The sequence below is a fragment of the Sus scrofa genome, chromosome 2, assembly GCF_054392235.1.
Source record: "Sus scrofa isolate SSC_HxYL_T2T_F1_AM1 chromosome 2, Sscrofa_HxYL_maternal_Yorkshire_Landrace_v2.0, whole genome shotgun sequence".
Classification (NCBI taxonomy): domain Eukaryota; kingdom Metazoa; phylum Chordata; class Mammalia; order Artiodactyla; family Suidae; genus Sus; species Sus scrofa.
The window spans coordinates 148106469-148134009 of NC_139384.1; the positions used below are offsets into that span (position 1 = coordinate 148106469).

The 27541-nt window shown below is 54.3% G+C and overlaps 1 protein-coding gene and 1 long non-coding RNA gene across 2 annotated transcripts in view; one reads left to right on the forward strand and one right to left on the reverse strand.

Annotated features, from left to right (window-relative positions):
- Positions 1 to 16346: 16346 nt before the first annotated feature.
- On the reverse strand, positions 16347 to 27176 carry TIFAB (TIFA inhibitor). The gene is made up of 5 exons (XM_021084779.2): positions 26929 to 27176; positions 25979 to 26102; positions 22910 to 23041; positions 22149 to 22309; positions 16347 to 19898 (listed from the first exon to the last, which is right to left on the reverse strand). Exon 5 carries the CDS (start codon positions 19886 to 19888, stop codon positions 19295 to 19297), a length of 594 nt encoding a protein of 197 aa, XP_020940438.2. The 5' UTR covers positions 19889 to 19898; positions 22149 to 22309; positions 22910 to 23041; positions 25979 to 26102; positions 26929 to 27176; the 3' UTR covers positions 16347 to 19294.
- The window catches only part of LOC146405759 (uncharacterized), a 47404-nt gene continuing 46657 nt past the window's right edge, over positions 26795 to 27541 (forward strand). The window contains exon 1 of the long non-coding RNA XR_014838813.1: positions 26795 to 27274. This is a non-coding gene — a long non-coding RNA (uncharacterized LOC146405759). The remainder of the gene's footprint in view (positions 27275 to 27541) is intronic.

The following is a 27541-nucleotide window of genomic DNA, read 5'->3' on the forward strand; positions in this document are numbered from 1 at the left end:
GTTCCTAGTTGGATTCGTTTTGGCTGCTTTTTTCGTTTTTACAGGGCTTTTTTTTTTTTTTTTTTTGTATAAAAAATTTCATAAAAATTGGAGAGAAAAGTATAATAAACCCTCACGAACCCATACTGAAATTGAACAATTAATGGCTTTTCCACAACCACATTGCCATTATCAAACCTCACATAATTAACAGTAGTATCTTAATATCCAACACCAAGTTTATATTCAAATTTCTCAGATTGCCCCCAAAATGTTTTTGTTTTAAGGTTGATTTGTGTGAATCAGGATGCACATCAAGTCTACATATTGCATGTATGATTTTGTCTCAGAAGATGGCCCGAGAAGGTAAAGTTTGGAAGGCTCAAGGGTCCTGGCTTGGGAAAGAGACCCAGCTCCATCATCTCAGTTGGAAACATGATCTGGAGTTCAGGCGAGCCAGCAGGGCTGGGATCATCTCTGTATTCCTGAGTGAGAAAGGACAGGGTCTGGAGTTCCCGTCGTGGTGCAGTGGTTAACGAATCCGACTGGGAACCATGAGGTTGCGGGTTTGATCCCTGGCCTTGCTCAGTGGGTAAGGATCCAGCATTGCGTTGCCATGAGCCGTGGTGAAGGTCACAGACATGGCTCGGATCCCGAGTTGCTGTGGCTGTGGTGCAGGCCGGTGATGACAGCTCCGATTGGACCTCTAGCCTGGGAACTTCCATATGCCACTTGTTCGGCCCTAGAAAAGATAAAAAAAAAAAAAAAGTAAAGAAAGAAAAAGAAAAGAAAGGCTGATAGTAGCCCAAACACATAACAATAAGGATATGATTACACAGGAATTCTTAGCCTCAGCACTGTTGACATTTGAGGTCAGATCATTCTTTGGTGGCGGCGGGGCGGCGGTGGGGGGGGTTGTTCAGGGCATTGTAGGATTTTTTTTTTTTTTTTTTTTGTCTTTTTGCCATTTCTAGGGCCCCTCCTGCGGCATATGGGGGTTCCCAGGCTAGGGCTCGAATCGGAGCTGTAGCCACTGGCCTACGCTGCAGCCACAGCAACGCGGGATCAGAACCGCATCTGCGACCCACACCACAGCTCACGGCAACACCGGATCCTTAACCCACTGAGCAAGGCCAGGGACCAAACCCACAACCTCATGGTTCCTAGTCGGAGTCGTTAACCACTGCGTCTCGACAGGAACTCTATGGGCTTTGTAGGGTGTAGGATGCTTAAGAGCATCCCTGGCCTCTTCCCACTAGAGGCCAGTAGCCACTCCTCCCCCCAAGTCGTGGCAACCAAAAATATCTGCAGACATTGCCAAATGCCCTCTGTGCGAGGAGCAAAATCAAGTGAGGTTGAAAACCAATGGGTTAAAGCATGACGTGTCCATTGTGGGCATGTTAGAGTCAGAAGGATGATGTTCAGGCATCATTACGGACGTGTGCCCAAATCCTTAAAATATTGTATCAAGAAAACAAAGGTCACACATATGTTTTTAAGTATAAAAATAATACTAAATGTATTACACACATGATACATGGAAATACATGTATTTATATACATGTATTTAATAGGCACACATTATACTTGGAAAAGGCGGAAAGGAAATTTACTCAAACATTAAAGGAAATAACACATAGCAGGATGAGTGATCTGTTTCCAAGTTTCTACTTAAAAGAAAAAAATCCTTTACCCTGAGCATGAAGGCTTTATATCTGTTTTTTAACATAGTATTGCTGCGAACCTGACCATTTATTTCAAGGAAATTTACTGCTGAATGTAACATACACTCAGACCAGTGCCCGAATCCTGAGTGTAAGGCTCAGGGGATGGTCTCCAAGTGGACGCACCTGCTTGACCAGCACCCAGATCCAGAAACAGAACATCAAGCGCCCTTCCAGAAGTTCCCCTGTGTTCCCTTCCAGTCATTGCCACCTTCCACGATGACCTGCTTCCTGATTTAAACACCCCTGGTTCCATTTCTTTTTATTTATTTATTTATTTATTCATTTATTTTTGTCTTTTTGCTATTTCTTTGGGCCGCTCCTGCAGCATATGGAGGTTCCCAGGCTAGGGGTTGAATCGGAGCTGTAGCCACCGGCCTACGCCAGAAGCGCAGCAACGCGGGATCCGAGCTGCGTCTGCAACCTACTCCACAGCTCACGGCAACGCCGGATCGTTAACCCACTGAGCAAGGGCAGGGACCGAACCCGCAACCTCATGGTTCCTAGTCGGATTCGTTAACCACTGCGCCACGACGGGAACTCCTCTTTTTATTTTTTTATTTTCTTTTTCTTTTTTTATTTTTTGTCTTTTTGCCATTTCTTGGGCCGCTCCCGCAGCATATGGAGGTTCCCAGGCTAGGGGTCGAATCAGAGCTGTAGCCACCGGCCTACGCCAGAGCCACAGCAATGCCGGATCCTTAACCCACTGAGCAAGGCCAGGGATCGAACCCGCAACTTCATGGTTCCTAGTCGGATTCGCTAAACACTGTGCCATGACGGGAACTCTTCCATTTCTTATTTTAAACCTTTATCTAAATGAGATCATGCAGTGTGAACTCTTTTTTGTCTGGCTGTTTTGGCTCAGCATCATTGGTGAGGTTCGCCCACGTTGTGGTGTATAGTTGTAGTAGAGTATAACAAGCGTATGTATATATATATATAGTGTGTGTGTGTGTCTTTTTTTGCTTTTTCTAGAGCCGCTCCCACAGCATATGGAAGTTCCCAGGCTAGGGGACCTAACTGGAACTGTAGCCACCGGCCTACGCCAGAGCCACAGCAACGCGGGATCCGAGCTGCGTCTGCAACCTACACCACGGCTCACAGCAATGCCGGATCGTTAACCCACTGAGCAAGGGCAGGGATCGAACCCGCAACCTCATGGTTCCCAGTCGGATTCGTTAACCACTGAGCCACGACGGGAACTCCGAGCGTACATTATTTTTAAAATCATAAAGCTATTTCGATAAAGATGGCAGATGGCAGATGGCCGCTGAGAAAAACCTGGATACGTTCTACCTCCTGATGAGCACTCCACACACAGGGCGCCTCTGCTAGAGGTGGCCCAGGACTCCAGGCCCCAAGGTTCTTTCTCCCAGTTGCTACTCCAGATCTTGGATGAATTTGTGCCAATCCCACCATCCCCCAGCTCACCAGCCATCACCAGTGACTCATACTGGTGTCTGAGCCCCTCAGTGAGACCAGTCAGGCATCATGGGGAGGGGCCGTTATGTCTTGTGCAAGGCTGAGCAGAAGGTGGGGGTCCCAAAAGGATGGGGGCCCCAAAACGGAGGGCTTCACTTCTGTTCCCGTGGTGACCATGGCTGACATGCCACTGGCAGAAAATCAGAAGTTTCCTGGTGAAAGCCGCTTCATCTGGTCTCCTGACTCGTCACATTCCTCAGCATAAGGCACTTCCTGAACATTCTTTTATTTCTCGCACAACCCTTACAAAGGAGAGGCTATCCTGTTTTTCCATTTTATCACCGTGAGACTGAAGCTGAGATATCACCTTGTTTAAGGGCACAATCTGGGTTTTGAGCCCAGGTCTGTGTGACCCCAGGATCACCCCTCCAGGCCCCTTCCCTGCCCCAGTCACCGCTGGCTGAGATGGGGGGATGGGAGCCGGGACTCAGTCTCCAGTGATGCACTTACTCTGGTGGCCTGGTCGCAGCCAGCTGTGTGGCCAGGCGAGTCATTATCTCTGACGATGCTTCAGTTGGTTTGACCACTAAAAGGGGAGCTCAATACCCCTTTTCTTGCTCCAAGGCCTACCTCCTCCAGCCGGCAGGAATCTCTGGAACAATATTCTGGAAAAACGGAGGCATTTTTATGACTCTCTCCTCACCTAAACCTGCTGGGCCAGGACAGAGCACAGACCCTTGGGCTCTGACCGTTATCCAACACTTTGGACCCGGGCCGCCCCCCAGCTTTGATGTTGTCTTGGTAAATGTCCCCAAGTCACCAGCGGACTCTGATCTCTCCGGCACCTAATAATTCAAACAGCCTGGGGCAATGAGCAGCTAATCAGCTGGGCGGCCCTGGCAGCTGCACAATGAGATTGAGGGGAAAGGGGGTGATTTCATTCTTAGGGTCTCATTCCTTGACCTGATGGCCAGGGCAGACGCCCCCCATCCGCTGGCCCAGGGGTGAGGTTAATTCCTGCAAGGACCCGGGCAGGGGTCTGCCTGGCTATAGTGCTGGCTACAGGGTTTGAATCATGGCTGTCCCAGCCAGGCCATCGGGTGAGAATTAAAATTTAATTTAGAGAGTCCTGTCTCTGCGGCCCTGGTGGCCGTCGTCTGGGTGATTGACTGGCTGGTTTCTTTCACCTTTGCACGCCTTGGGTTTTTACTGGCGGAGGAAATGAAGGCTGAACTGGGGCAGGAAATTCCATGTACGCAGGTGTTTCTGGTTAGCCCCGTGCACCTCGCCCGGGGGCACAAATGGGGTCCAGAGATGCCTGTGCGAATCCGGGGCCCCTCTGGCTGGGCAGCCGTGGCAGCTTTGCATCTCGAGAAGGCTGGGTGGGGCGCTCATGCTGATGCAGGGCAGACAGAGCTACCAACGAATGGTCCCCTGCCTGGTCCCAGGAGCCCGGTGGGCGCACGCCACTGACTTGAAATCACACAGGCAACTGGACAGGAGCCACCCCGGCCTCTGTGCCTGCCGTGGGCGGCTGGTGGCACCAGGCCCTGACCTGGGAGATTAGCAGCGCCCTGAGGTGGTGTTTACACGTTGTAGCCAGCACTTCATGTGGCTGACCTGCCCCCATTTTCACATCTCCTGAAGGGCTTAGAGATCCAAAACCACGCCCTCCCTTGCTTAAAGGGTCCCTGGAGGGGATGAGAAGGGCAGTCTTGGGTTTGCTTGGAGACAGCCACCTGCAGGCTTATTTCAGAGGCTGAAGAAGAGACATTCTTCATCCCATAATAATTCTAAGCCTCATCCAGGCATTTCCACCATCACTCACTCACCTGCCTGGTAAAGGCGCTCAGGGCTCCTGTTAAACCCAGAGCGCACCTGCAGCGAGGACACCTGGCGAGAGGTGGCACAGGGAGACACCCCCACCCATCCACGCAGTTTTCTCATCTGTACCGTGGCATCGGGAGCTAAATCTATTGTGTTGGCACAGAGATGAGTTACAGGTCAGGCAGAGCACCAGGCCCCCAGTGGGGAAATAGAACACGCAGAATCTTCGCACAGCTCTCAATTGCACACCCGGCTCCTGGGAACACCTCCAAGAGAATTGCTCCAAAGGGAAATTATTTTATAAATAGTGGAGGGTGTTACTTGAAACATAGTAAAAAAAAAAAATTATAAGCAATGAAAATGCCCATTGAATGGTTTTACACCAAGGTGATGCTATAGTGAATAGGCAATAAGATCAAAATGACAAGTATGGGAGTTCCCTGGTGGGCTAGTGGTTTAAGGACTCAGCAGTGTCACTGCCGTGGCTCGGATTTGATCCCTGGCCTGGGACTTCCACATGCTCTGTGTGGGGCCCCAAATATAAATAAATTATATATATATATATAAAATCTATCTATTGATATGACAAGTATGAATCCATGTCACATGCCCAGGAAGTAACTGGAGAAATCCAGTCTGTGGCCTCTGATTACAACTGTAGGAAAATGCGCACCCCAAAGAAGTCTGGGGGGAGATGTAAATAATTGTGTATTTGACTATATTAAGTCACTCAATATTGAAATGCATAATAAAAATGAAAATTCAATGAGAACAGAGATAGGTGTAAGTGGGTCTAAGTTAGCACGTTCCTGCGAGCATGAGCCCCCATGTCATCCGTCCAGGACAAGATGTATGCAGTCAAAAGCGTGGAGAAATCCTGCAGCTGGGGCCCTGCTCATGCAGAGGACACAGAGGCAGGGTCATCAGAGTGAGGGAGGTTCCAGCGTTGGGCAGGGGGAGGGTGTCCCTGGGGGAAATGAGGCTGAGCCTCCACCACAGTCAGCCTCCTTTCATAGCCCAGGACCCCACATTCTCCCTCTGCCCCGGGAGCCTGGGGAGGGACCTGGGCCCGCTGAGGAGGGCTGGGAGTGTCGTCAGGGCTGTGCTCAGCACTTGGCTGCTCCCAGCTGTAGGATGAGAGTAGTGCCTTTTCATTTCTGTGAGCAGTTCCAAGTCTGGGCACCTGAGCAGCACTCCGGAAAGGACCTCTTGTTCTGGGTGCAATGCAACTGACTGGCTGTTGCCTGGTGTGTGATGTTGCTAGTTGGTGTGTGATGGAGTCAGCTGGGAGGGGGAGGGAGCCTAAACCGAGACCCCTGAGCTCAGGCAGGCTGCCTTGTCCTTGGACTCTGGCTGGGTGAGCAGCAAGGCATAGAAGGTGGCGTCTCTCTCCGGCAACAGACTTCCCATTGTTCAAGGCACAGCTTCATCCTTCTCCTCCCAGAAACCTCTTCTGACCAGCCCAGCCCCTGCCATCTGAGCTCAGAGCCCTTTTAGAATCTGGCTGCATGGGGTCCGGGTGCCTCACCCTTTCCCTCCTCCCAGGCTTTCAGAACAGATCCCACTTCATTCTTTACTGAACAGCCATGGATGCAAAATAACAGTTGGAATGGCAGCAATGATTTGTGAATTTCAGTTCCTCCTGGGAAACCACTTGCAGATATTTCTGCCGCTTTCCTCCCCTCCCCCTCCTTCCTCTCCACTCCCCCCCCCCAACAGGAATTACAGACAGTAATTCACATCCCCTCCCTTTGCCTCTCCTGCTCCTCATGTGGTTATCAGGACTGTTAGTGCAGGGAGTAAGCCTAGCTCTGACCTCCCTCCCAGCCCCCTGGCTCCACAAACCCCATCAGATGCAGGGCCGCTCATCTTGGAAGGAAGGGCAAAGAGAGATACCTTCCAAACATTGAGCCCTTGCTGTAGGTCAAGCATCGTGTCCTCCCAGACACCCTAGGAGACAGGCATTCCTGCTGTACGGATGGAAGAAACTGAGGCTGGAAGAGACAGTAAGGGGTAGAGCTGGGATCCAGAGTTTGGCTGTCTGACTCCAACGTCTAGGTTTTTCTTTGCTCTAAATCCCTTCGCTGAACCTTCTCTTTTGTCTGCGGAATTCTAGGAAGTGTCAGTTCTGTTTCTCATCAGCGAGGCCTCCTGCTCCCCATAGAGCGGGGTCTCTGGGCATTTGCACATCATCCCTAGAGGGGAACCTTGGGTGTACAGAGCCTCGTCTCAGCGTCCACGATGTCCAGAACCAGCTGGAAGCAGAGGCCTCTGGCCCCTTTCCCCGCCACATGGAAATGTCATTTGTAGTCAGCCTGCCGTAGTTGGAGAGCAGCCTTTTAGGTGCAGTGAGTCAAAGGACCACATGGAAACGCTTTAGCTGGAGCCAGCATCGGAGAAGCCCTGGCGCATAGCCATGAATGGCGGCAGGTCCAATAATACTGAGCTCCAGGCATACATGTTGCCAAGCAGCCAGAGCGGTTTGGAGAAGGACCAGCTCCTCCAGCTCAGGCCAAGGCCCTGCAGGGTGCTGGGCGTGTGGGTGCTCAGCAACGTAGCTTTCTGTTCTCTGTGCGAGGAGGGTCTGGGTTCTGGGGGCTGAGTTTCTTGGTGACGAAATGCTGTGTGCCACGGCCATCGTAGGGGAAGGGGGCCTCTGAGATTGTATGGAGGTTTATGCATGTTTCTGTGCCCAAAGAGGAGCCACCGCTTTCTCTGCATGTTCAGAGGCATCTCAGACCCACGAGAGGCCACAGACCACACTATCCAAGAGACTACAGCAGGGCACCAGGGGATTACGGCATTCGGCAGGTGTCAGCACGCAAGCCCCCTCCCAGAACTGCCAGTGCGGGGAGATGCGCCAAGCTGGTGCAAGCGTGTGAGGACGGGGAGTGAGGACCCAGATCCGATGGATTCTCTGAGTAGAGAGAGGCTTCTCCTGACTCCCTTCCCACCCTGACCACACAGGCTGCAGGGAGCATGCCCGCCCCCAGGCCCTGGGGGTAGATGACCTCCTACCCCCATCCCATCATCTGTGAACTTCATCCCCAAGCTTAGAGCTTCCTCCCCAGGTGGGGTTGCCCCCTCTCTGGGCTCCAATTTCCCCATCAGCCCAGGGCCGTATATCTTCTCCTCCTTTCTCCTGGCTGCTTTATAGCTTTGCTGGAAACACCTTCCCTTAGCACTTCAAAATGTATCACTTGAAAGCATCTTAACGTTAACCAATGTGATTCTTTTTTAATTTGAAGGGGCTTATTTCTCCGAATGGCTTTCCTGATCATATAGGAGGGCATGCTCCCTAATATTAAACTTTTTCTTTATAAAGAGCAAAAAATGACTCACATCTGTTTGATATTTAATTCAAATTGAATGGCAGGACAGGAACAAAATTACACGGCAAAAGGCCATAAAGCGTGATGTTTAAAAGAGCCAAGCATACCAAATCTACATGTCAGAAAATTTGAAATGACACAGGATTGAGAGGACACGGCCTGGGCAATGGGGTGTCTCCTACCCAAAGGCCAGAGGGGTAGCGGGCAAGCTGGGAGAAGCTGAGAGGTGGGAGAGGGGCTCCCTGTGCCCTGGAGGATTTGGTAGGGCTGGGGGTTTCTAGCCACGTGGGAGTTTGAGGTCTGGGATCTAAGCCTCAAGCAGGGGTCCTGATATCATCTGGAATCCAATGCCAGTTGCTCTGGGTTGGGGGGGTGGCCTGTGTGAGGCCTCCCAAGGGGCTTCTGGGTAATGCTCACACGCTGCCTAGATGGCCAAGCAGGCACTGTCGAGCTGGGAGTGCCCAGCAGGGCTTGGGGTCTGGCTAGGACTTACACACGGAGCTGAAACCCTTCAGCTCCCTGCTGATCAGGAGACCAGAGACTCCAACATCCCGTGTCCAAGAGGGCAGAGAGATGGGGCGGGGCCCCAAGAGCTGTGCTTTCCTTCCTGGAAATCCTAGGCACTCGGTCACTGCCCCTGGGCTTGAGTTCCCAGGAAAGAGAGTTCCCAGGAGGGAAGCGAGTGTGGACTCTTACTTGATCCCCCCGTGGCATATTTGAAGCCAGGTGTATGTCCTGATTCCAGGGCCTCGGCCCAAAGGCTCTGTTTCTGGTGACATCAGGTAGATGGGCATTGACAGTGGGGCTCTGCAACCCCAGCTGGACCAGAGCAGATGGGCTGCCCCCCACCAAGTGTGCATGGAGGGAGGGGTGAGGAGAAGAGTGAGGATCTAGAATAAAGCAGGTGCTGGCTCCCCCATTGACCAGCCGAGTGGGTGTAGGCATGCATCGTCCCTTCTCTGAGCCTTAGTTTCTTCATCTGTTGCGTGGGATGGTTTAACAGCTTCACAAGGTTATTTTGAATACCGAATGTTATACATCTAAACACACATGCATTTTATTTTTTTTATTTTTTTGCTTTTTAGGGCCACACCCAAGGCATTTGGGGGTTCGCAGGATAGGGGTCAAATGGGAGCTATAGCCGCAGGCCTACATCACAGCAACCAGGATCTGAGCCGCGTCTGTGACCTACACCACAGCTCACGGCAAAGCCAGATCCTTAACCCACCGAGCGAGGCCAGGGATCGAACCCGCAACCTCATGGTTCCTAGCAGGATTTGTTTCCACTGTGCCACAATGGGAACTCCTATATCCACATTTAAATAGCAAAAGATTGTAGACGTTTCTTAGGATAGTGACTCTAACCCCCCTCTCCCCATAGCAAGGGCTTCTGCGTAGTAGCATCTTTATTTCCAAGGCATTTTCACTGTGGCTCTTTTGTTTCTCTGGTCCACCTTGAGCACAAGGGGCTAGCACTTTTTCCACAGAGGGGTGTGCTGAAGCTGTCTCATTCTGCCTTGTAAGAGCTGATTGTTAAACAAGCCATTACTGAAAATTAAATTGCATGAACTCCCAGTTCAATAAACTGTACTAAGTACAAAGTTAATAATCAAAACCACTGCTTTCTCATTATTTTACTGTATTTTACTACATCCGGTGTAGTAATTGTATTTGTACGGTGGAAGTCCTAGGCATTAGTGTGTTTACTTGGCATCTCTTTCCACATCTGAGTTCAGTGATGTCATCTTGCTACCTTGAACTTGACCACAGTTGGAGAATTTACACCATGAGAGAGGTTGGTCAACACTTACAGCCCGATTTCAAGCGCCACCTGGAGCCGATTGTTAAACCTGGACCGGCACATCCCTGATTGTTGAGATCAGTCAAATGAGTTTTCGTGACTTTCTCTGTCTCTCGGCCAGGAGAAATGTCTGCCTTTCAACCCGCTGCGTTCTCCATCAGGCTTAGCTGTTCGGCATTGCCAGGAACTCGTATCCAGTGTATCCGGCATTTCAGCATTTCGTTATCCAGAACATTCTGGCGTCTTCCCAGGGCTCGCTACCATTCCGCTAATGAGGTCTCCTCGGCTTCTGGTTTTCCCCTGAGCTGAGCCCAGACATCTGCTCTGGTTTGTGAAGCACGCTGAGCATCTCAGGTGGAGGTATATTCTCTTTCACTGAGGAGCAAAACTCACAGCTCATCGTTGCCCCGAGGTTTTCCAACCAACACTTTACCTGAGGTGCTTGACAAAGCCCAGAGGCAGGTGTGTGCGTGTGAGCATGGGTGCGCGTGCGTGCGTGTGAGCATGTGTGCATGGTGGGAAAGGAGAAGTCAGACGGCACAAGGCTTTCCTGATGTTGCAGCTTGAAATCTGCACAGCAACCGCAGGCCCCGGGGGAAGAGGAATGCAAAACCGAAACACGGAGCCCCCTGGGGACTGGCTTCCCTCTCTGGCCTCCAGCGAGGGGGGACCATGTGTTCCTCGGTAATGAGGCCCAGCGCTGGCTCTGGAAGCCTCCATCGTCAAGCGTCCAGCCTGCCTGCTCCTAGAGCTCCGGAACAGATCCTGGGAGCCCTGCCTATCGCGTGCAGGTTTCTGCGAGGTGAAGGGCTGGATGGTCCTGCGGCAGCGCAGAGATGGGACTCATCTAGAAACAGGGAAACCTGTGGGTGGAGACCAGAGGCGACGGGGCGGGAGCCCCGCACCGCCCTGCTGGAGTGTCTTGAGTTCTGGGCTCTGGGTCTAACAGACCCATGAGTCCATTCACTGAGCAAACCACTTAGGCCGGCCTCTCCCCATCCTGATGGATTCGTTGCTTAAAGTGCTTTTTAACGTTCTCACCGGCATCTTGTGATGTGATGTGCTTCTCACAGCCTCATTCCCTCACAGTCTGCTTCCACCCCATCCAAACGCTTTCTTGCAGTCAGTAGCCCCTTATTGAGGACCTACTGTGTGCGAGGTGGTTGCTCCATCTACAGATGGTTTCTGCCACCCGCAGGGCTCCGCTGGGAGAGGGAGGCACTGGCACGGCCAGAACACAGAGCTGTGTATGCCCAGCTGAGGAGCCATCTTTTGTCCCATGGGTCATGCCTGAAAATCCCCTCTGAGTGTCCCAACTCTGGCTTGGAGCTAGGAGGGAACCAGCTCTTTTGTGGGGAAAAAGTCAAGGAAGCTTTCTGGAAGGACAAACCTTTGGGGATGCCTGGCGGGTTGGGGATGCGTGGCGGTTTCTTACGTTAAATACAAGACAGCTGGCGTTTATTGAGCATTTCCGAGGCGCTGCTGAGTTCCCGCGTAGGTTGTGTGTTGGCAGAGGTGAGGGAGGTACTAACAGTACCCCCCGCTTCATACATGAACAAAAGTGGCTTGGGAGATGAAGGTGGTTTCAGGGCCACCGGGGGGGGGCATTCCGGATTTGGACCCTGCCCCACCGCTCGAGTGGGAGGGGAGGGGTTCTAAGCAGACCCCCCACCCCGACCCCGCAGGGCTGTGTGGGCCAGGCCAAGCAGCGCCTGGCTCTTCTCTGTGCCTTGCTGCCCTGCACTTGTCCTTTTGTGTTCTTCTCCCTCCTTTCTCACACACGCCGAAGGTCACACAGGTTGCGGGGACAGCGGAGGAGGCGGAGCTTTGCTTGCCTGTTGCCTTCAGGAGGCGTCTGAGCAGGGGAGACCTCTGTGCTGTGTCCCCATCTCCTCTCCGTTCGGGGGGCCATCCCAGGGCTTCGGGCAGGGCTGAGGGCATGGAGGTGGGCACCCTCCCTGTGCTGCCTTTGCCCGCTGGTCCTCAGGGCCCTCGCCCCACCCCCTTCCTGCCTCTGCTCTGTCCTGCAGGGGAGTCACCCACCAGGCTGCATTTCCTAGGCCGCCCCTCGGCTGCCTTTGCCCAGCTTTGGCCAGTGGGAGCCACGGGGGGCTAGGAGAGGGGAGAAGCCAGTATTTCATCCTCTGGCTCAGTGCTTTTGGGAGAGTCTCTGGTGGCAGCTTCATCTGCTCTGCGGCTCCAGCTCCCCCTGGACTTGGAAGCTGCCTTCAATGTCCCAGCTTCCACAGCAGTTCTAGGTCAGTGCTGCACAGGGCCCGCTCGGGTAAGCCATTCTCTTGCAGGTGCCCTGCGGGCCCGCCCCGGGGCAGGGGGAGCCAGCCGTGATAGCACTTCCTGTTGGCACTGATCTCTCTGAACTGCACTGCCTCTGTGGCTTTCGGCAGTCCCATCGCTTGTATACACAGTTCCTTCAATCAAATCGTTTCCATCCTCAGAGTGGTTCTCTTCTGCTGATCGGATCCTGACGGCCACACTCCCTGCCACTCCCTCCCCACCTCCCCAGCAAGCAACTAACTAAATAGGGTCCATCTTCCTAGCCCGCGGGCAACAAGCAGGTGAATGGAAGAGTGATGCCACGGCACCCTCATCCCTCAGAGAAGCAATTATGGAAGTGCCATGGCTGGCTGCCTGGCTGAGCTATCCTGCCAAAGGTCCTTTTTTCTGCTTTACTCTGAAGATGCCCCGCCCCCTGCCCCAGCCACCACATCTTTAAAGGAAAGCCAGGCGGACACCCCAGCTGGATCTCCTTCTGGCAGTTAAGAGCGCCTGGCTCAGCGCCTGGGGCGTCCTGATGGCTTTGCCTGGTACCTGCTCTCCGAAAGCTCTGGGTTAGGTAAACACAGGGAGGATCAGAGAGAGAACCGAGGCGGAAGGAAACCGCCAGAACCGCAGAACCCACGGTTTCTCCCTCCTTTCTGGGCTGTGATTGATTTTGTTTCGTATCTACCCTTTCTCAAGACTCCTTCTTTCTTGTCCCCAAATGTCGGAGCTGGGTGCCTTGGCTCTAGAGCCCCTTAGAGAAGTGGGCCTCCTGGAGTTCCCTGGCGGCCTAGTGGTTAAGGACTTGGCATTATCACTGGTGCTGGTCTAGGAACTTCCACATGATGTGAGTGTGGCCACAAAGAAAGAAAGAAAGAAAAGAAAGAAAAAGAGGTGGGCATCCGGGGGAAATGGAGGCAGAGAGTAAGGACTCAAGAGGGCTGACAGTGTGGGAGCACACATTTTTGTGGTGTCAGCCCCTTGCCAAATAGCACTGTAAGGCCCTTTCAACTCACGTGCCTAAAGACGAAAATAATTAAACTCTTCTGTCGGGGATCACCTGGCTCCCCACATCCACTCACTTAGGATGTTTGGTTCCCACTGGAGCGTATGATTAGAAAACAAAGGTAAATGAGAGCAATTTCTTCCCGGCTCATTTTTTCCCCCCGCAGGATTAAAGCTGCCTCAGCCAGAAAGAGTTTACAAACTCTAAAGAAAGATAATAACTTCCCTTCTCACGGCCCGGTCATAGGGAGGTAATGCATGTTTCCAATCAGCTGAAAATGTAATTCAAATGGTAGGTTTTATTTCACTTTAATCCGCCTGCGAGTTCACTTTCAAGGTAAGAGGGACCACAGCCTGCAAAGCGAATAGCGTTTATTACCTCCGGCATCTCCTCCTAAAGGTGGAGGCGCTGGCTTGGCTTACTCCTCATCCCAAAGCCTTGCAGGGCTCTGGGACCTGGTGTGGTAGTGAGCGACTGGAGCGTGGGGTGCAGAGAGACCTGCCCCCGTGAGGGGACGCTGCCCCATGATTCAGGGACCAGCTGACCTGATGGCAGCCTCAGCACCACCCGATGCCACGGAGCAGAAGCCAAGGAGGCAGAGCACATGGGGTCAAGCTGGAGAACCGAACTCACACCGCAGACGTGGCGGAAGACAGGTCTCTGAGCCTGCAGCCCAGTTTGGCGGTCAGTGGGCCGTTGTGGAAAGAATCCGTTTTCAGTTCCTGTCTCAGCTCTCTTTGGTCACAGGGCAGCCTTGAGCTGGTTCCTTGACAGGGTCTTGCTTTACATGTTGATGAAGTGACTGTCCCCGCTTCCTGGCCTCCTGTGACATCTCCCATGCCAGTCTCTCCCCTGGGTAATTATCGTCCCCTCCAATCCTTTGAAAATGCGGATGCCTCCGACAGGGCGAGATTCTCGCTTCCTAAGCCACAGGGCGTCTCTGTAAGGGACACTCTGGTCTGTGGGAGGGACTCTTGTTTCAGGGGAGGGAAGCTGTGCGTGCAGAGCGTGTGTTTTGGGGAAGGTGCTCCGGGTGGACCACAGGCCCAGACTCAAGCCAGCCCTCCAACCCCTGACTTCTATGACTGGGGGCCCCCCCTCCCACCCCGGGGGTCTTCTGGGGACACCTATGTGCCTCTGTTAGGGGCAGGAAGTAATAAATAGCTGAGAGCTCTCTTTTGGGGATGCGAGGCCCTATCCAAATGTCAGCCTTCCTCTGCAGTCATTGCACGGAGTTCCAAAAGCCCAGATTTGGGGTGAGTTTGGGCTGCAGAGGTTCAAGAACAAGGCAGCAGATCCAGCCTTGTCCTGCCCCAGCCAGAGGGTCTGGGCTGCCCGCACAGCAGCTGAGCGGTGTCTGCCCTCAGCTTTGTGGCCTTCTTGCCCCCATGGGCTGGCCTGCATCTTGGCTCCCCTGCTGCAGGCTTTGAGAACTGGGCTCAAGCCTTAGCACTGCCTCCCTGACCACGTGTGACAGTCTGTCTGTCCCTCCTCTGCCCAGCTTGGAAACACAACCTCAGGCAACCCAGGGTCCTCATCCGTGTGGAGCTTGGGGCTCACGGGGAGACGTGGACCCTGTGGATGGTGCAGCGTTCTGATGCCCAGAGAGATGGGCCGTCCTGGGCCATGGCCAGGACCTCGCTGTCTGATGCATCTGCTGCCACGACTCACGTCGCTTCTTTGAGCCTCAGAGTCCCGCACCGTGGCTGTTTATGGAGCATTCGGTGTCTCCTTCAACACAGGGCTCAGGGGACACAGTGACGCCCTTGCAGCCGGGTTGGGAAGATTCCCATTCTTAGAAAAGCAGGGGCGGGGGCGGGGGGGGAGCTGAAATGCCCGAAAGGGCACAGGGGATGCTTTCTAAACTTCCAGATGTCCCCTCAGAGAGTGGTGGTGCTCCGGGGTATGCCTGCATGTAATTGATGTCGCTTTTTGTAGCAGATGTGTGTGTGTTTTAGCTGAGTCCATGTGTCTACATGCATTCAATCCATTCCACTAAATCAGACAATGAAAGAGCCCTACTAAGCCCTTCTTGTGGGCCAGACATGGCACTAGGTGCTTTTTTGTCTTTTTCGGGGGGAGGGGGCTGCACCTTTGGCATATGGAGGTTCCCAGGCTAGGGGTTGAATCAGAGCTGCAGCTGCCGGCCTACACCATAGCTCATAGCAACACCAGACCCTTAACCCACTGAGCGAGGCCAGGGCTTGAACCTGCAGCCTCATGGATCCTACTCAGATTTGTTTCCGCTGAGCCACAAAGGGAACTCCCGCACTAGGTGCTTTTTATGCAGAGCCTCATTTCAGCTTCTTGGTGCTGTTATTGTTCCCATTTCCCAGAACAGGAAACTGAGGTACAGGGAGATTCAGTCACTGGTTCAAGATCACAGAACTAGTAAGTGTGGAGCAAGAATTCTAACTCAGGCAGCAGCCTGATTGCAGAGGCCCAGCCTGCACACACAGCATATATGTGTGTGTGTGCACGGGCATGTGCATGGGTACACATGTGTGCTCACGCACATGTCTCAGCCACATGGGCTGCCCCGTGTGCGGAAGCTAAGAGAACACAGAGGACATTGAGAGGGACTCACTGCCCTTCCCAGGCCATCTGAGCAGCAAAAGAAATTTAGGTTATCAAGTTTATGGCCCAGGGCCCGAAGCCAGCCTCATAATTCCAACTGCTGGGTGGCAATGAGGACGGGTGTCAGCCATCTGGTGATTTCAATAGTTTTCTCTTTTTTTTTTTGTCTTTTCTAGGACTGCACCCGCAGCATATGGAGGTTCCCAGGCTAGGGGGTCTAATCAGAACTGTAGCCGCCGGTCTACACCACAGCTCACGACAACGCTGGGTCCTCAACCCACTGAGCGAGGCCAGGGATCAAACCCGCAACCTCATGGTTCCTAGTCGGATACGTTTCCACCGTGCCATGACAGGAACTCCTCAGTAGTTTTCTACTCAAGAAAAGCAGGGCCCAGGCCTGGAGCGGAGCTTTGCTGTTTTGGAAACGCGCCACGAGGCAGGCAGGGAGGTTCCCAAGGAGCCTTCGTGAACAGGTTGAGTCTGAAACAACAAACCGGATGTTCCTTGGCTCCTCCCACCCTCTGGCCCAGCTGCCTTCCTCCCCCCTGCCGTGCAGTCTGTCCCAGAGAGCCCAGAGGCCCTCACTGACTTCAGCCCAGGTCCGAGACTCCTCCTCCTCCAAGGACGCAGGCTGCCCCCATCCCAGACCCCAGCTGGGATGGGTGTGCTCCTTCCTGGGGTGGCTCCCAGGTGGAGCAGAGCAGCTGCGCCCTGGGGACTCCAGGGTGCCTCCCGTCAGCTTCCTCTCTTGAGCCTTTGATGTTCAGGTAGTGGCTTCTCAGTTCCGCCTGAGAAGAGCAGCTGCTGCTTTTTTTGTTTTTATAATGATTTTTATTTTTTCCATTATAGCTGATTTACCATGTTCTGTCAATTTTCTGCTGCACAGCAAGGTGACCCAGTCACACATACAGGTATGCATTCTTTTTTCTCACATTTCCAGGCTCCATCACAAGTGACCAGACATAGTTCCCAGTGCTACACAGCAGGATCCCACTGCTTATCCATTCCAAGGCAATAGTTTGCATCTATTAGAGCTGCTGCATCCTGATGCATCGTTTAGGGACCCTTTGGTCTGTGGAGGGATCATTGTGTGGAAAGCAAAGCCAGATCCACAACTGTGGGCTCCAGTGGGCGCTGGCCACTCGCCATTTCTGGCTGTGTCTCCCAGTCTACAAATCCGGAATGTTGGGGCTTCTGGTGCCCACATTTACCATATGAAATCCCCTCCTGATTGCCTACCAGGTCAATGGTTGAGGCAAGATCCGGAAACACAGAGTGTGGCTGAGCCCTTGGGCTCTGGACCAGTCGCCAGGCTCCCAACCTTCTCCCGCTCCTATTCAAGTCCAGGGTGAGTCCGTGGGTCGGAACTTATATGTTTGCCTCTGCTGCATGCCAGGTACTGTGCCAACTGCTTTCCGTGCTCCGCCTCCCCAAACCCTCACAACGCTCCAGTGAGAAGGGGCTGTCACCCTACCTGCTTTCCAGAGAGAAGTGGGGAAGCCACTTGCCTGAGGTCCCAGAGCTCGTGAGCGGTGTGATGCTGGGCAAGGCACTTCACCTTTCTGAGCTTCGGTTTCCTCATCCGTACAATGCAGTGCAGGGCGCTATCTCTCTGGGCGTGGTGACGCTTGCACGGGGCAATGCACACAGCACCTAGCAGAGCGCTGAGCACATGCTAAACACTCACTGGACACAGCCACTTAACAGTAGAGCTGAGGTTAACCTCCACGTGAAGAGAGAGAAAACACAGTGTCTCTAGCACATCCCTCCGTGATCCGATCCTGCATGTAAGTGTTTTCTGTGTCCCGTGTAAGCTCCCTGAGGGCAGGGGCTTGGTCAGCCTGTTGACTGCTGCTTCCTGGGGCTTTGTGCGGCACCTGGCACAAGGTGGGTGCTCGGGGAAAGTTTGATGAATGACTGAGTGAAGGACTGCTTGGGGGGCCCCATGGGCCATTTACCGCATTGGACAGCCCCTTCCCTCACATCCTTTGCCTGGCGGCTGTGGCCTGAGCGGATCTGTCTCATGCCCCATTGGATGGACTCTTCCCAGGTCAGGGGAGCCTGGGCCCCGCCCGCCCACTGCTATCTTCCCCAAGGAGAAGATGCTTAGAGCTGGCAGTGCAGTTGAACTTCCTTGCAGCCTGCCGTGGATGCAACAGGATCTCCCTTCTTGGGCGGGAAGTGGAGCGTGTTGAAAGTCTTGTGGGAGGTGGTTACAGACCTTGGGAGGCGGGCCAGCCAGTGGGCAGCTTCAGCGCCTTGGTATCTTAGAGCTGGGTCTAGGCTGATGGCAACCATCCAGGTTTGAGGTCCCTCCACTCATTACACAGGTGAACATGTTTTGAAACCATCCGCCCTCCTCCCTGGGATGGCACGGGGAGTGGCTGCTTATGCTCTGCTCCCCGGAGGGCCCCCCCCCCGCTCCCCCTGGAACGTGCACTGAGAAAATGATCCCACTCTTGGTCCCCTACGAGTCCCTTATTTGGAAAAGCCACCCCCACCCCCTGAGTGAAATAACTGTTGGACTGAATTCTGACACCGCCACCTACCCTGCCCTCCGGGAGCATTAGTCCTGGAAGAGCCCACGGCTCTGGGAAACCTCGTTTCCCTGAAGACCTCTGCCCTCTGCTCAGCCAAGTCTTCTATGCCAAAGTGAGAGTGGGGGAGCCCAAGGATGAGGAGAATGACCATGACGATAAATTTCCAGGCAGAGCCCAGCCCCCAGCTCCCCCCCCACCAGGAAGCCCTGAGCCCTCCCTTCGTCCTTTTCAAAATAGGAGCCCCCACCTTTCCAATTTCCTCTTGCGCCTCTTCTCTATTTCCCGGCCCCCGCCTCTGCGTGACCACGTGGCGTGCAGGCAGCCCATCTGGGGCTCAGGGGATCCTATTGGGTATGCCAGCTTAATGAAATACTTGCAGTTTATTAAACACAGCCTTCCCTAAGCCCCGAGCGCCTGTGGGTATTTGCAAGCCCAAGGTAGCCCCGAGCTACCACACACGTAATTGTTACATGTGTCCTTCCATTCTTGGTGCAACCTCAAAACACCGGCTCTTAAGCAGCACACAAAATGAGCAACATAAAGTAATTCCTGGTCAGACAAGAGGGGGAAAGGTGGGGAAACACTGAGAGAGGCTCCCAGAACCCCTTAGGGCCTCTAAAATATATGAAGTTCCTGTTCCGTTGCATAGCTGTGGCTGCGGAGGGCGCTCCCCCGACCCCAGGCCATTCGTTGTTCTCAGATTTGGCTCATCAGTGCTCCGCAAACCTGCTTGTCAGCTTTGAATGATGTAGCTTGGTATATGAGGTCCTGTGCCAGCCGAGGCTGGCTCTGGCTGGCCAGAGGGCCTAGCAAAGCTCCCTGTCCCGGGGCTCCCTCTGGAGCTGTATTTCTGTTGCTCCTCCAGGGCTTGGCTGGGAAGGACCGTGGAGAAAGCCCAGGGGACCCGGGGCCTGTGGCCCTGGGCCCGGGGGAGGCTGCTCCTGGGGGACGCCTTCCCATTCGTCTGTCTCCTCGGCCTGGAGCCTGTAAATCAGGGGCGAGGGGCTGAGATGGAAGAAGCAGACAAAGGTCTCCAGGGAGGTGCCTCCCTCGATGTGGACCACCATCTGGACGCCGGAGAAGGCCACCCTGTTGACGACACTCAGGGGCACCTGCTCCAGGAACCTCAGCGTCAGCCCGTTGACCCACACGCAGCCCTTGCGGCTCAGGGCCTTCAGGCTGAAGGTCAGCAGGGAGCCACCCTTCTCCAAGTAGGGCTCCAGAGACAGGTGCCGGCGGGAGAGGTGTGGGAGCTGCAGCCGGAGGTGGGCCTCTGGGCCCCGGCCCACCAGCAGCGGGCTGATGTCGTGCTGTAGCCGTGGGGGAACGAGGGTGAAGGTGGTTGGGTCCGGCACGGGGTGATGCAGGCTCACCCGCAGGACCGTGTGGGGCCTCTCCATGGACAGGAGCCTGGGAAGGATGGAGCACAGACACACAGGTGTGGCTGGAGTCAGACACATCTCTGTGACTCCCCCCCACCCGGAAACGCTGGCCCGCTTCATGGACCCCCTGCCATATCCAGCTAAGCAAGAGCCAGGGCCCTGAGCATGGATGCGGTCATTTTGCTCCAGCCAGGCTGCAGTCACGACTGGAGCTGGTGCAGAAGCTCAGGCCCGCTGGTTCTAGCCTCAGCTTCATTCCTAAGACACTCTGAGTGGGACGTGCCACTCACTCTTTTTTTGGCTTTTTGCCTTTTCTTGGGCCGCTCTTGCGGCATATGGAGGTTCCCAGGCCAGGGGTCAATCGGAGCTGTAGCTGCCGGCCTACACCACAGCCACAGCAATGCAGGATCCGAGCCACATCTGCAACCTACACCATAGCTCACGGCAATGCTGGATCCTTAACCCACTGAGCGAGGCCAGGGATTGAACCCGCAACCTCATGGTTCCTAGTTGGATTCGTTAACCACTGTGCCACGACGGGAACTCCCCATACACTCTTTAAATGTTAGTTCTCTTTTCTGTAACATAGGTAAGTTCATCCTTGTGTGTGCAAGGTCCGAAGCACTCCGGCTTGTGTGGTGCAGTGTGGGCGGCCTACTGGCATTTGGGGACAATTCTCCCCACTTCACGGGAAGGGAAGGGCAGAAGATAGGCTCCACCTTCCTTGTATCCAACAGTCGCACAGCAAACGCTCACCGAGCCCTCGGAGCCAGGCATTGGCGAGTTGCTGGGGACATGCACAGGTCACCAGGCGCACCCGGATGAGGGGAGAAGGGGCTTCTGGGCACTGGAGAGGGACACAGAAAAGGGAAGCCCGGCCCACTCCCAGGGGATCAGAAAGGCTGCCTGGAGACCTGATGGAAGAACAAAAAACAGCTAAGGCGTTCCAAGTGCTCCTGCAGGTGCCCTGAGGAGCCCTCCTCCTGTCTGGGCAGAAGGTGGAGCCTAATGATGAACTTGGAAAGAGCTGAGATCTCTTCGGAACAGACAGGGGCTCCACAGAGGTTGACGGGCCACATCTGCCAGTGTGTGATGCTCTCCTCATGGTCCTGGCAACTCCATTGCCAGGAATTTGTCTTTTAGAACCTCCCTGGCACCGGCAGGAGTGCGCCTTAGAGCCACTGGCTCCGTTATTGCATAGATCTGAGGAACCCAAACGCCCTGGCACCTCCACCAGGACCTGCCACCACCTTCGACAGGAACCAGGGAACCAAGGACCGAGTGGCTCTGAATAACCCACTGTATGCTTGGCACCAGGCTTCTGCTCACACTCTCTCCCTACCGAGAATGGCCCTTCCATCCCTAACTGATCGTCTCTAAAGGCCTGGTTCAAAGGTGACCTCTCTCGTGAAGCCCTGGTCCTCTCTCTGCCCTCTGCCCCTCACCACAAGGAGAACCCCCACGCCCCAGCCTAGGGCTCCCTAGTCACCAGTTTTCCATTACATGTCAGTGGTCTCATGTGGGTCTTTGATGGTCACTTTCGTGTTCCTCTCCATCTGTGGTCCCCTGAGGCCTCCGGGGGGCAGAGCTGCCCTGATGCCCTGGGTCCCACTGCCCAGTACAGAGGAGGTCTGGCCACAGCAAGAATCTGGGGGCGTCTTTGCCAAATGGCTAAAGGAGAGGAGGCCGACACATGGGAACATCATGTGAAGTCAAGTCCAGAGAGATCTGAAATGAAAGTCTGGTCCTTAAAGGCTGTGGGACCGGCTCAAAGTCCCTCCTCCACGGGAGACTCCCCTTTTCCCTAAAGCACAGATTCCCCACCCCTATCCCCCTTCTGGCTCCATCCTGCAGAAAGCCTCTCCCTGGGTGTGTGATGTGAGCTGGGCTCAGGACAGCTGAGCTGGGCATCCAAGTCCTCAGGCCTGGACAGAAACTCAGAGTTCAGTTCTAGGTAGCAAGCCCACAGCCAGAGATCCTAAGAGAACCTGTCAGAACGAAGCCGTCACCGCTGCTTCACTTGGGTACCCCAGAGCTGATAGAAATTGCCCTGCCAGAGCAGAGCCTCTGAAGAAGCCTTCTCTTTTCTCTAGGAAAAGACCCCAGTTGCTCTGGTGAAGCAGACACCCAGCCCTACCCACGCCATCATCTGGGGATGAGCCGGGAGGGAGTCGCACTGGGGGACGTGGCTAGTGAGGCGCCAGCAGGGACCCTGCTCTCAGCCCCACCAGGACTCCTCCCCTCGCCGTGAGTTCTAGGCTCCGTGATCTCCACTTACCTTACTTCCAGGGGCACATCTGGCTCTGGCACTGCAGCTGTGAGCTCTCGGGGAGGAAGTGGGTCTGGGCAGGGGCAGGGCTGGTGATGGCAGTGACGGCTACCGTTTGGGGATGTGTTGTGTCAGAATGCTCACCAGCTCTGTTGCCCTCTTCCTTTTTCCTTTTAGGAAAGAAAATGCAAGTGTGATTTCCCTTTGCAGAAGTGCAACCCCACTGCTAAGAGGCTGAGAAGCCCGGTCTGGGAGCCCTGCGAGGAGAGGCATCTGACAGGTGGTTCCCTCCTGGGTTTCAGCTCTGCCAGTCTCTACGGCCCTGTCCCCAGAGGCCTCGAGAGCTGTGTTCGGTCCCAGCACAGTCCCTCCTCCCCGCGGCCCCTTGGGTGGGGGCAAAGGCAGGCCAGGCCTGCTAGAAAGAGGGGCTCTTTGGAACGGAGGGCCAGGGAGGCGAGCCTCCACTGCGTGTGGGAGACTGCGAGGGACCAGGGGTGGCCAAGGGAGCCGTGGGCCCCATGACAGCCCACCGTGCGGCTTGGGACAGGGCGTCTCCAGCAACAGGACAGCAGGAAGCAAATCCCATCAGGTGCACACATGGGATGTCTGCGCTCTCAGTGGGAACACACAGAGATTTGGGCTTACACTGTTGTTGCACTGGAAGGGCAGAGATGGGGGAGGCTCTGGGGGTATTCTAGGAGGGCTTCGTGGAGGAAGAAGGCCCTAGAGCCATCTCTGAACCTCAAGGCTAGACTGGAGAGGCTGCTTACCCGTCGGTCACACTTGGATGCAAGTTCTTTCCTTTAGTGATGGCCCAACCCTGGGCAAATCCTTTCACCGTTTCTGACTCAGGTTTTCCACCCGGAAAATGGGGACAGCAAGAGCACCTAGCCCAATGGAGTCTGGTGAGGATTCATTTTTTTAAAAAAGCTGAGGTAGGGTGGCTAGCACACAGAGCAGACTCAAAGAATGAAAGTCAACATAAGTTATTACCCATGCAATTTCTGCTCCAGCTGTGAAAGAGGTTGCAACAGATTAACTTGCCCACCAAGAACAATTATAAACGGTAGGCTTTTAAAAAATACGTTTGAAGGCATTGAAGAACAACAAGGCCACCAGGACTTGAAGGGCCAGGACCCCAGTGGGGAAGAAAACCCATAAATTAATTAATTAATCAATTTTTCTTTTTAGGGCTGCACCCACGGTATATGGAGGTTCCCAGGCTAGGGGTCGAATCGGAGCTGTAGCCACCGGCCTACACCAGAGCCACAGCAACGCGGGATCCGAGCCGCGTCTGCGACCTACACCACAGCTCAATGGCAGTGCTGGATCCTTAACCCACAGAGCAAGGCCAGGGATCAAACCTGCAACCTCAGGGTTCCTAGTCGGATTCATTTCCCCTGCACCACAACAGGAACACCCAAAATCCATTCATTTAAACCTGCTATGCTACCCTTCTTCCTCGTGAAACATTTGCCAGTCTGAAAGCGACGTGGGCCTGAGGCTGAGCAGATGGTGGCAGCTGACACGCTTAAGAGTCTCCTAGGACAGAGGAGGCACAGATCGAAGCTCAGCACTGGAGAAGCCCAGCGTCTGGATGAAAGAGTATGCAGAGAAATGAGCTCATATTCTGTTCCACCCTCAAGATGCCTGCTGGTTTCAAAGCAGGAGTGAAAAGCTGAGGAACCAAATAAAAGCAAGAGCTCAATGGCTAAGAAGCTCAGCACAATGTGTGGCTGTCCCACGTTCCCAGGTGACCAAAATTGGAGGTTAGCACTGGCCAGGGAAGAGGGGCTCCACTAAACAATCCAGGATTTCAAAACAATCTGTACAGTCCCAGGAACTAAGGGCAAAGCAAGTTAGAGCAGGCCTTAAAAAGGTGGAGACCTGGCCCTCAATGATTTCAGACTCTCTTCTCCAACTGCATTCTCCTCTTCCTAGACAGAGTTAATATCATACAGAGCCTCTACAATTTCTCAGTAGCAATGTTCTGTGATTAATAAAAAAGTGCCAGGCATGCTATGCTAAGCTACAGGACCAACTGTCCAAAAACAAACAAACAAACAAAAAAAAAAACCAAGAGAAAAAAAATCCCCACCAAAAGACCTATACAAGAATATTCATAACAGTTTTATCTTCTCACCCCCCAACTGGGAATAATGCAAATGTCCATTAAAAGAAAACTGGGTAAACACACTGTATAACATGTATGCAATGAAACACTACACAGCGATGAAAAAGAGAATGGGCCAAGAATACACAGCACAATATAGATGAATCGCAAGACCATGATGGCCAGCAAAAGAAGCCAGACACCAATGATAGAGGCTGTCTGAGTCCACAGAACAGATAAAACTAGCCTAGAACCGAGGTTGGAATAGTGGAGGATCTCTACAGAAAGGTATAGGCAGGTGTCGTGGGGCACTGGGGGTACCGCAAAGGCCGTGGCTTCAACAGCAGACATGTACTGTCTCAGAGTCCCAGGGGCTAGAAGGCCAAGATTGTTTCAGCAGGATTCGTTCCTTCTGAGGGCTGTGAGAGACTCCGTTCCAGGCCTCTCACCTCATGGCTGGGGGTCTACTGGCGATCTTTGGCATTACTTGGCTTATAGAAGCATCACCCTCATCTCATGGCAACCTCCCTGGCGTGCAGTGGTTCCCAGGGCAGTGTTTCAGCCTCGCTGATTGGCTTCAGGGAGGGGCGCCAGGGGCAGGCCATCGGGCTAGAGCTCAGGCCTCTTGCTGGCACCTTACCCCTCTCAGTACAGACAGCTTCACCTCCCTGATGGGCAGATGCATAACCAGCCATCCAGTGGCCACAATGAGGAGTTTTAAGACACACGTGGGGCTGAGCCTGCTGAGTGGAAGCTGGTTGGCCATATTCCGAGCCTCTCCTCTCGGGCCATGGGTCTGTCTAGTTCAGACCACTGGGCCAGTTCTGTCTCCAAATCACAGACAATAGGCCTCCTGCAGGGCCCTGCACATACACTGCCTTCCCGTCTTGGTGCTGCTCAGCTATGTCATCCCACCAGCAAGGAGGGCACAGGGCATCAGGCAGAAGCCTGGCAGGGGCTTTGCTGCCCCTCGCTGTATGACCTTGGTTGAGTCCTACCCCTCTCGACATCTTAGTTTGCCTCCCTGGGGGATGGGACCCCCCCCTCCTCACTGGCTCCAGGAACCAGGCTTCCGTGAGAAGAGGGCTGTGCTCCCGATCCCAGCCCTGGCGCAGGAGAGTGGGTGGGCAGAGGAGACGCCCTCGTGGCCGCTGCGTTCTCTCCGAAACTCCACTCAGAGCAGTTCCCAGCAAGAGAGAGAACTGAAACAGCCAGGCAGTCATCTGGCAGGAGGAAGACGCGGCCAGGCTCTGCGTCCCAAGGGTCAGCAGGAAGTCATGCCGGCTGGCTGGCTGGCTGGCCATCCCCTGGGGGTGGGGGTGAGAGCAGGAGGAGTGAAGATGCTGTTTTTTCTCTGCTCGCCCTGCCCCCTTGGCTAGGACGGACTCCTCTGCTTGGCATCAGGACCCGGGGGAGTGTCCCTCGGTGAGCAAATGTCCGATGTCGTGCTCAGGAAAAAGGAGGGAAACAGCAGGGGCTCCTGCACTGATGGGAAGGCGAGGACTCTGGGGTCAGCCTCAGGTTTGAGGCTTGGCTTTTTGTTTTTCACTTTTCCTGTCTTTTTAGGGCCGAACACCTGTGGCATATGGAAGTTCGCAGGCTAGGGGTCGAAATCGGCCTATACCACAGCCACAGTAACGTGGGATCTCAGCCACGTCTACGACCTACACTACAGCTCATGGCAACGCTGGATCCTTAACCCACTGAGCAAGACCAGGGATCGAACCTGCGTCCTCATGGATACTAGTCGGGTTCCTCGCTGAGCCACGACGGGAACTCCTTGGCTCCTTCTTGTAGCAACCGTGTGACCTCAAACAAGTGACTCAGCCTCTCTGAACCTGATCTTTGCTCTGTAAAATGAGAATAATTTGTTGCTGTGTGAGGGCTAAATGAGGTACGTGCAAAGTGCCATGCCCGAAGAAAGAGGTTGGGAAGTGGGATCTGCTCTCTGTAGAAGCCTTAACAGCAGAGAGAAGGTATGATATGGGGGGAGGGGCTGGCAGAGCCGAACAGCCCGCACAAACCCTCACTTCTCAGAGGGCTTCAGATTTTGCTTAAAACATACATTGTTTTGGAGTTGAAGACATCATTTGCACGAGTTCAACAGAAATTCCATTTTAAACGATAATGAGGTGAGACGGATGACCTAGGAAGCACCTCCAGGTTATCACTGGGGCAGGTGGCCCTAATCCAGGAGGAGACAGCTACCCAGTATACAGATAAGGAAGCCCAGGCTCACAGCAATTAGGCAGTAGTTAAGACCACATGTCTGGGAAAGGTCAGAACCAGGATTTGGACCCAGTCTGTTGGACTCTGGGCCTTAATATGAAGCCATCATGTCTCGTGGGTGGTGTTCTCTGGGGTCCGGCTGCCGCACCTTCTCCAAACTTGGGCCAGCGCCCTGGCTGGCAGGACACTCCGCAGAGAGAGAGGGGTCGGCTTCCCACCCGCCAGGGCGGCGTCTCAGCCCCACCTCATGTGCGGACGGCCTGTGGCCGCCAGGTGGCAGCATCCCTAAACCCAGGGCCTTGCTCTTCAAGGCGGAAGGGGCGGGCTTTGAACCGCTGAGGGAGCCATTCATGGACCCGCCCCAAGTGCTTAGGGAAGGGGTGGGAGGGGGTCCTGGCTTTTCTGACTCAAAATGCCCTGAAATGGCCCAAGGTGAAGTGTCCTCACCAGAGGACACCGATGCCAAGATAGAGCAGAACCCAGAGCGTGAGGCCACGTGGAGCCGCGGTCGGTGTCGGGCACAGGGGCTGGAACAGAGAAGCTCAGAAAGGTGAAGGGACCCGCCTGGGGATACAGACTGAGTGTGCAGCCCAGCGAGGGTGAGAGGCCGCGTTTGCTCCCTTATCTGTACAGTGGGGTGGCAAAGATCCTCTCCAGGCGAGGGCCACCAAGCGGAGAAACGCAGGCCCCGCACTGAGCCCGAGCCAGCGCTTCACGCTTAATAAGCGCTCAGGATACAGATGGAGCCACGATCCTCCGGACAGAATGTTCCGTGCCCCCACTGAGCTGTCAGGTAAGAAAAAGATCACCTGGCATTTGTAGAGATGGTGCTGTGAAGGGGGACGCCCAGAACATGAGCCCCAGGGGAGGGGGTGTCTAAACTGTCAGGGGTGGGGAGCGCCAAGGAAGTCAGTCCTCCTGCAGGAGGAGAGGCATGCGCCGACTTTTGCAGAAGGACCAGGAGCTGGCAGGTGGAGCTGATGTAGATGAGAAGGTGCTGGTGGAGGCAGGTGCAGGCAGAGACTCCGCGGCTGGCAGGGGCTCTGCCGCCCTGTGCTCT

Coding starts and splice junctions, on each gene's coding strand:
- TIFAB (XM_021084779.2), bottom strand. CDS start 19,888: ATGGAGAGGCCCCACACGGTCCTGCGGGTGAGCCTGCATCACCCCGTG.